Source organism: Sander vitreus, chromosome 13 (assembly GCF_031162955.1).
Source record: "Sander vitreus isolate 19-12246 chromosome 13, sanVit1, whole genome shotgun sequence".
NCBI classification, from domain to species: Eukaryota; Metazoa; Chordata; class Actinopteri; order Perciformes; family Percidae; genus Sander; species Sander vitreus.
In genome coordinates, this window is record NC_135867.1 from 1,363,429 (window position 1) to 1,373,053 (window position 9,625).

A 9,625-nucleotide genomic window follows, 5' to 3' on the forward strand; every position below is an offset into this window, starting at 1 on the left:
AGGAGCAGTTGTGCTTCGCCCAGTGAAAGCCTGTGACATCGAGATAACTGCTATTACATCAGAAACTCAACAAAGTATTCTGGGCAGAAACCTCGGTATGTAGAGTTTTAACAACTTTGAGTCATTCAGGGAGCCACAATCAATCAATGATCTGACCTGGTTAATCCCTGTTTTAAGAAGACATCTGACATGTCTCTCAAGGTCATGATCGGCTATAAAAATATCAGTTTTAAATCCTAAACTTTGAGCAAACGGACGGTGAAAGTAACTCAAAAGTCATTCTGAATTTACCACGTTTTTATTCATATTCTCAGAGCTTTAGACTGTAGCTCTCTTCTCTCTCCCTCTCTCTCCCTCTCTCTCTCTCTCTCCCTCTGTCTCTCTCTCTCTCTCTCTCTCTCTCTCTCTCTCTCTCCCTCTCTCTCTCCCTCTCTCTCTCTCTCTCTCTCTCTCTCTCTCTCTCTCTCTCTCTCTCTCTCTCTCTCTCCCTCTCTCTCTCTCTCTCTCTCTCTCTCTCTCTCTCTCTCTCTCTCTCTCTCTCTCTCTCTCTCTCTCTCTCTCTCTCTCTCTCTCTCTCTCTCTCTCTCTCTCTCTCTCTCTCTCTCTCTCTCTCTCCCTCTCTCTCTCCCTCTCTCTCTCTCCCTCTCTCTCTCTCTCCCTCTGTCTCTCTCTCTCTCTCTCTCTCTCTCTCTCTCTCTCTCTCTCTCTCTCTCTCTCTCTCTCTCTCTCTCTCTCTCTGCTCTCTCTCTCTCTCTCTCTGTCTCTCTCTCTGCTCTCTCTCTGTCTCTCTCTCTCTCTCTCTGTCTCTCTCTCTCTCTCTCTGTCTCTCTCTCTCTCGGTCTCTCTCTCTGTCTCTCTCTCTCTCTCTCTCTCTCTGTCTCTCTCTCTCTCTCTCTCTCTCTCTCTCTCTCTCTCTCTCTCTCTCTCTCTCTCTCTCTCTCTCTCTTTTTATTGTTGATATTTAAATAATCATGAGGGTTGAATAAAAGTTCATTCAGCTGTCTGAGAAAATCAAATTTTGCCTGGCTGACACTTATTTGAAAAAGAGAGAAAAATGGCTCTGGATTTCAGTGAGCTGAGCAATATTTAGGAAACTAGAATTAATTGACCAGTCAAGTCAGATACTCACATCGTGATTTTGCTTCTCTGACATTTCTGTAGGGAGAATATCAACTTAGTAAGTAAGAAATAAATAGACTTTTCTACCAGTTTTTATCTGGCCTAACACAACTGGAAATCTTTCTACTCTAGTCACACACTTTGCCGTTTAGTTTGAATAACGTTATATTACTAGCAACAAGCTGTCATTGCTACAATGCTAACGCTACTGCGATGCTACCACTACTAAAACAAATATATATATATATATATATATATATATATATATATATATATATATATATATATATATAAAAACTCACCAGGTATACCAACTGCCTGGACAACCCTCTACAACCTAGCTGTTAGCATACCTGTAGTCATACAGAGACGTAATGTAGGAGCCACATTTTGTATGTTGTTTATGGTCTCATTTATATTATTTATTGAATATTATATTGTGCACTTATATTGTAGGTGGTGGGCGTTTTCATCGCGGTTTGAGCGGAAGTGATAACATATTTGTTTGCTTCACCTGTTCACATGGGTTTATTTGGGCTATGACAGAGAGGGGGGGAGCCTGGGAGCGAACACTTTCTGTTGCCCGCCGCACTAACGCACTTATTTCGACTCACAAAGTAACTTTACATTTGGTAACTGCAGTACTAGTTGTATTTTACTTGTGGAGGAATAAATCATTGCAATACAATCTCGAGCCGCAACACGTATAATAAAGTAAGCTATAGGAAAATCCCAATTTTTCAATTTGCACGTATAGCATGTGCGTATACACGGCAGAATATATTGGATGCACGTCCGCGAGTCTGCCCTCTCATTGGAGTCAACTTTGGGAGAGCAGGTACCACTTTTTTCGCTCATACCACTTTTCTCATAGGGAATGAACTGAATCGCTCCGCTCTGCCGTTATTTCAGCTGCCTGTGGGGGGGGGTTTGATGGGTCAAACAAACACAGGACTTTCACCTGAGAGAGTATCATGTTGACTACTTTTTTAGAGCAATCGTTGGCTCAATCCCAAAGTGAGCCCTGAGGACTAAGGACTAAAGACTCACAGACTTAATTGATCTCAGGTGCTAAGTGAGTGAGTGAGTGAGTGTGTGTGAGGTGTAAATGGGACTGGGACAGCACTTCACGAGATCACGTTACCTTGGCAATGTTTAATAACAAAGATGTTGCTTTGGGAATTTTCATTTTAAGTTAAGCTTTCCACACGGCCAAGACACAGGAGACGGCTGCCTGATTCCACATGTTTTCAACCCTCTTGTTTTACGAGCTGGACGACAGGTTGGTGTGTGTGCCGTGGTCATGTGTCGTGCTGTTGTTTACCTTTGTAATTTCCGAATTTCCCAATGGTCTCTGCAGTAATCGTCACAACGCTTTGAACTGTGGGTAATTCCCTTTGGTGAAGTCTGCATCGATGCAGACTCACGGAAAGGGCTCGGTACGTGTGTACTCAAACCCCTCACGCCCTTTGAAATTCGACATTGGGACAACCCTAAGCCCTTAGGAATTTCACGAGAACGCGCACCAAAGTCCGTGAGTCTGTGAGTCCAGACTTTGGGATTGGGCCAATAACTTATTCCCAGATGCTATTAGAAACATCAAGTTGGCTTTGACTTAGTTTGAAGTTTTTATACAGTAAAAAATACCGGCTCTTTGTATATAATGTGTGGTTGTATGATTATGGCAAATTATTATAAATAACGTTATATAATAAGCAAATGAGACAATAACCCAGTGAATGGGTATCGGTAATGTCTGTCCAATAGATGATCAGCATTTGGGTAAAGGCTGGGTTGTTTTTCAACCCAGCATAACTACGAGTGTTGGTTTTATGTCCCGTTTGAAAAATAGAGTAAATTGGGAGTTTGCTTTTTAACTAACGGAACAAACAGAGCTATCCATCGTGTTCAGCGCCACGTGCGTAACTTTTAACCCAAATCCTTTTTCTCGTTCCAGCTTTGCTCCTGTAATAATTACTATGGCCACAAGAGGGCGCTGCCGCTATAAACGTTAATATAAGTCATATTTGCTGCTTGAACAAACATCCTATGGGAGCGTTTTTCAGGGGAGGACAGCTGTAGACATGTATGATTATAATTATAATGCATGCCTTCACCTTTGTGTCGTGGGGGGGCAGAAGAATAGCTGGGTATCACATCTGTCCTTATTACCGATGGGCCCCAGAACGTAGCCTAAATCAGACAAACACACACACACACACACACACACACACACACGCACACACACAAAACAAGGCCATGGTGACATATTTGCTTTTCAACTGGCACATCAAAGCAATGTTCTGTTTCTATCCTCCGGCTGAAGATCGGATGTCCTTTATGATACGAATTTGGCCCACAAATACACAACAGACGACAGAAAGACTGACAGACTCATGTTTGTTTTTTGTACTCGGTGGGGCTCCTGGATAAATAGAGAGTCAAAAGAAGCCTGTGTGTGTGTGTGTGTGTGTGTGTGTGTGTGTGTGTGTGTGTGTGTGTGTGTGTGTGTGTGTGTGTGTGTGTGTGTGTGTGTGTGTGTGTGTGTGTGTCTGTGTGTGTACAGCTCTGCTATGTCTGCAGAATATAAAAATAGATTACGTTTCTGGAGGTTTAGTGAGAAAAGTGTAAAAATCAGTTAGAATAAGCAGCTCAGTCAGTCATTTATAAAAGCCAAATATTGCATTTCATCACTGTAGGGAAAGTCAGGTGGCGGGGATGAAACATCACAGGAGAAAAAAGAAGTGAAATTTAGACTTTTTTTGCAAATGGTTTCCTAAAACCCACTGCAGCTCTAACTGAGCATGTGCAGAAGTTGCCTGCTGGGGTCAAAACAGAAACAGATACTGGGCACGGGTCAAAATGGGATATTGCACAAAATATAAATTGGAACTGTCTGGCCAACAAGTTTTAATACTTTAAAACCCACCCAAACCTACGTGTAACTTGGCACTCTTAATTCATGCTTCTGCGTTAAATCTACGCCTTAGGCCGTAGCCACACGTGCGCTTGTCAAAAAATTTAACTTCACGTCGCAGCGACGCATGTCACTTGGCCGTGGCTTGGTAGCGTTGCATCCCCCTCCCCCGACTCATTTCCTGGTTCTTCTTCTCCATAAACAACATGAAATCAAGGAGAGGGTTAACTTCTCCTGCTCCAGATTTCACCGTTGTCAGAAAGAAGAGAGGAGACACTTTGTTTCTCTCACTATGACTCTAGAGTCACTACTCACTCTGAAGATAATCACCATCTACTACACACACACACACACACACACACATAGTAACACATACACACACACACAGATACATAGATACATAGACACGCACACACACACACACAAAGGCATGTGAAGCCTGTGCAGAACCATGAATCAGTCTTTATACTTGAGTCACTACTCACTCTGAAGATAATCACCATCACTCTCACTCACTCTACCACCCACACACAACCACACACACACACACACACACACACACACACACACACACACACACACAGGCATGTGAAGCCTGTGCAGAACCATGAATCAGTCTTTATACTTCCTCACCTTACTTTGCTCCTGTAAGAACTACTACGGCCACTAGAGGGCACCGCTACTATAAACATAAAGATGAGTCGCAACTGCTGCTTGAACAAACGACTTTTGGGAGGGAGGTCTACATTGTTTACAGTGAGAATCTGATTGGGTAAGCCACCCCCCACTCTACAGTTTTGCAACCATCAGGCATCACATGAGAAGACCATTAACGAAGACCATTGTCGAAGTTAATTCCGGATCAGTCAGTCAGGTGATATTCCTCCACATCGCTTTCTCTCCCTTTTTTTTAATTCCCATCGTAACCCGTCACTTTTGAGACGCTGTGAAGCTGTTAGTGATGGAAACCAATCCGGTATCGCTGTGTGGTGCCTCTGATCAGTGTGTCTGTGCTGCACAGTGACTATAAACAGAGCAGTAAAGTGCGGAGAAAAGAGTGGAACGACTTTGTTTCAGCATGGAGTTTTGTGAGTTTTGTACAATGCCAAACGGAGACAACTGCATATGGTCATGTTTGCAGATTGGAGAGTAAAAGCCTCCCCTATGAGAGGGTAATGTGGCTGATTATACAGTAAAAGCCTGTTTGACTCTAAAATATGGGCACAGAAGTGATACGTGGAGTCATGATGATTACTGAAATTGTCGCATATATAAATATATTCCAAGTCTGAAAACTACAGTTAACAGGGCAATTGTCCAGCTTGTATTTACCTTCACAAAAGTGCTCGTTTTGCCGCTGACAGGCTCAGATTAATATTCTTAAAGTGTCTGATAACATTATGGAAAGGATTTCTGAGGAGGTCGACTTTTCTGTTAAAGAGTAAGATCCTTTTTTTAAACATAAAAACATCCATGAAATTGTTCGTTAAACCCACCAGACTCCATGTAAATAAACAGTCATTTTAGCATCGTAAAATACACTTCATTTAAAGTCGACAGAAACAAAATAAAACTATGAAAAGCCGTTTTTGGGTCGTCTTTCCACTTTTCCGACCATCACAACTCTAGTTTTGGTTGAAATAAACACATAGTTTACTGATTTACGTAATGTCAAAATATGTTGGCTCTAAACAAAAAATATAATAAATAAAACAGATTAATCGACAATGGAAATAATTGTTAGTTGCAGTCTTATTTCTAAGTCTGGCCCCCGGAATTACCCATAGCCATACATCGTTCATCATTTACAGAGGTGGAAAGAGTACAAACATGTTCTTACGTGAGAAATTAGGGCCAGAGCGCTGACTTTTCTGCAAATGAATCGCCTTTTTGAGGGGCTTAACATACTTAAAAACTCACCAAAATTGGTGGTCGCATCAAGTCTGGTGAAAATGTACGTATTTTAAGGGTTTTGGGAATAGGATACACCAAAATGGCTCGCTAGCGCCCCCTAAAAAGCAGCCCCTGCAGTACGTTTGACGTAGACTCACGAAATCTGGTATGCATGTGTATCATGTCAAGACGTACAAAAAAGCTCATTGGAGTAATACCCTAAACCCAACAGGAAATCTGCCATCTTAAGACAGTAAAGATGAAAACTTATTAAAAGAAAAACTTTTCGTCACAGGGCGTGGCCGTGGCAGGGCGGCCATTTTGTGCATTTCGCCATCAAAACAGGAAGTGGGTGTAACTTGAGTGTACATTGTCTAAATGGCTCGAAACTTTTCATGATTCATAAGAGTCCAACCCTGAGGACATTTACTGGCTAAAATTGACTCAAAGTCATAGCGCCCCCTAGTGGCAACAGGGAAGTAGGCCCAAAACTATACGTGCTACATACTTTAACGAACTACTTTGAGAGATTTCATCCAATCAACTTCAGATTCGGTCTGTGTCATCTGAAGAACTTATTAAAAGCAAAACTTTTCGTTCAACGGTGTGGGAGTGGCGTGGCGGCCATTTTGAGCATTTATCAATGAATGAAGAAGTTGTTGTAACTTGAGTGTACATTGTCATATCTGCCCGAAATTTCTCACGATTGAGAAAGGTCCAGGCCTGAGGACATCTACAGGCCAAAATTGACTTGTGGTCATAGCGCCCCCCTCCCGCTGGCAACAGGAAATCAGCTTTACCTGACAAACATTATCCGATTTACACGAAACTTATAATGTGTGATCTACATGTGATATTGAGTCCCCCCCCTATACTTTAAACACCCTCATGTACTCAGGCCACGCCCCCTTTTATAACATTTGAACCGTTTAAGGAAGAGTCTTGTGTGAGATGTCATTGAACTCAGCAGAGTTCCTTCTTCATTGTTGATTGTTTGGCCTGCCCCCCTATGCTTAAGCCACGCCCCTTTCATAACTGGTGACCCATTTAAGGTAGAGTCTTGTGTGAGGTGTCAATGAATTGAGCAGAGTTCCTTTTTGATTGATGGTTTGACCCGCCCCCTATGCTGTAGCCACGCCCCCTTTACAGCTAATGAACTGTATCACGTACAGTCTAGTGTGAGATATTCAACTCAGCAGAGAGTTACCTTTTCATTGGCGATGATTTGTAGTGTCTGAGTGACGCGCAAATGCACGGCCGCAAGGAGCGCTGTCTGCCAGTAACCCCGACGTGCAAGGAGGTGCGAGGGCCCATCCAACGGTGCCAGTTCTGCCATGTTTACCTTTTTCTTCTTCTTCTAGCCTGTAGAAATAGCAAAGTTTGGTAGCCTTTCCTTATTAGCGCTACCTCTGTTCAGGAGACTCGTGTCGCGACCACCACGCGCGAGTATAAATATTAATGGTGCTCCCATGATGTCACATTGGCGCATGACAGGTCGGCTGCGGCAAGTATACCGGACGCCGCCGACGCCGCAACCGAGGAACAGGTTCATCGGTTCACCGGAGCACGGCTCAGATCACCAATGATTGGTGCAATTTCAGCGTGCTGCAAATCTTTAAAGAATACATTTTAATCACAACTTCATTTAATCTAACTTCTAACCCTTTTAATATTCAACATGAACAGATAAAGTCCACGTGTTTATTGATTGCATCAGACCTTCCTTACACAGCTTTTTGTGTGGACCCTCAGGAAGACTAGTGACTACTTTGTGGAAGCTAAAGGGGATCCAAATAAAGACCAGACAGTGTTTGGGATATCGACTCCTCCGCCTCCCCTGGAGATGGACGGTTTGAGGGCTGAGCGCCGACCACGAGGACTAATGTGGTAATTTGACAGAGAGCAACCGAACGTTCCACTGCAGCGCTTGGTTAATGCGGCGTCCAGCTTCATTTCCTGATTATTAGTGTTGACTCATTACGACAGCTTTTCTGGGAGTTTAATTCCCACTGCTGTTTGTTCTCCCCCGCTGTCTGAAAAAAACCTCCTCACACACAGAGAGTTCTTTTTCTTTTAGTTGGTACAGTATGTTATGAGAGCGTTATCCTCATTTCTCCCTTTCTATTTTATAATTTGAATTGCTTTCATTTCTAACCCTGCTGTATAAGACAATGCTGCGTTCCAGGCAACCCGTAACTCGTGTTTTCACAGCCTTCTTCCCGTGAAAGTGCCCTAGAACAGCAGTCAAACCCATAACTTACTACCCGTGAACTCGTACCAGATCGTTGTACTCCCAGTTACAGTTTTTGATGTTACACACACATAAACAACAATGGTGACCCCTGTTGATGCTGATGCCGGTGATTAACGGTGAGAAAAAGAAATAGACATAAATAGGCAACGTAAAGTAATTCCGCACATTGTAATCAAAACAATACACATGTATGTATACGATTGTGTACTATTACAGGTTATGTTTATTTAATGAAGCTCAAAATATGTCGCCAACTAGAAATCGCTAGGCTTGGCTACTAGCAACTGTGTGGAGGAGGGGTGGGGGTGGTCACGGAAGGCTTGTATCATGTGGACGCACCAACAATTTTGTTGTCATTACTTAGAATTAATTTCATTAACAGATACACTGGTAAGAGTCAACTGTTAACTTTATTTAATATTGTATGTGGCGTTTTCTTTTGCAGGTGCAAATGTCGCTGCATCCAGAGCTTAGCGTCGCCCAAGACGATTGTGATTGGTTTAAAGCAATGCAGCGTGCCTGGTTAGCTCACCTGGTAGAGCTGGCACCCATATATAGAGGTTTACTCCTCAACGCAGCGGCCACTGCTTCAACTCTGACCTGCGGCCCTTTGCTGCATGTTGTTTCCCCCTCTCTCTCCCCTTTCATGTCTAAGCTGTCCTATAGAAATAAGGACCCAAAAAATAATCTTTAACAAAAAACATTTTAAAGATTTTTTTCTCCTATCCCAAAATGCATCTGTGGTGTAGCCAGACCTTACTCTGCAGCGCTGTGGAGATAGAACTGGTGATGCGAGACTACCCTGAACCAAACCGCCAGCCTGATCACCAACCTAGTCACAAGACAGACCGTCTTCACAAAATATTAGAATGGTAAATCAACCATATCTAAATGAGCCCGGGCATTTCCCTTTCTCCCGCTCTCCAGCAGCAGCAGAATAAATCAATGCTCTGATTACAGCTCTGTGGTCATAAATAAACACAGCTAATCTGCTGCAATAAACATTTCTTCAGCTTCTTTATGCTATACAAGAAAACTCGCTTCTTTCCAAACATTTTAAATTGCAATTTATCTCTGAAATTATGGCTATTTTTCACATAAAACGGAAATAGGATTTGGCTAATGGAACAACTTTTATGCTGCTTGTGGGTGTGAAAACATTAGGACCAATACATCAGCCTGCCTATTAGAGCAGGAAGTAAGGTGACGAAGTATAAGAGAGCCAAATTCTGCGTGAGGAGTCAGGTTGGGGTGAAACTAAACACAGGACTTTCACCCAGGAGAATGGTTGAAAACTACGGAGCCCCTAAAGTAGTGGTTCTCAAACTTTTTTCAATAATGTACCCCATTTGAATTGTGTCTTTAAGCCAAGTACCCCCTGAGCAGCAATAGATTTACCAAACAACAGCCATGTAACTGACAAACATTTAAATGTTAATGAA

General features: G+C 42.7%; 1 protein-coding gene across 1 annotated transcript in view; it reads right to left on the reverse strand.

Annotated features, from left to right (window-relative positions):
* The window catches only part of sap30l (sap30-like), a 45,299-nt gene extending 38,034 nt beyond the window's left edge, over positions 1 to 7,265 (reverse strand). Inside the window, exon 1 of the mRNA XM_078266673.1 lies at positions 7,137 to 7,265. Within this exon, the coding sequence (XP_078122799.1) occupies positions 7,137 to 7,265 (129 nt within the window). The remainder of the gene's footprint in view (positions 1 to 7,136) is intronic.
* Between the last annotated feature and the right edge of the window lie 2,360 nt (positions 7,266 to 9,625).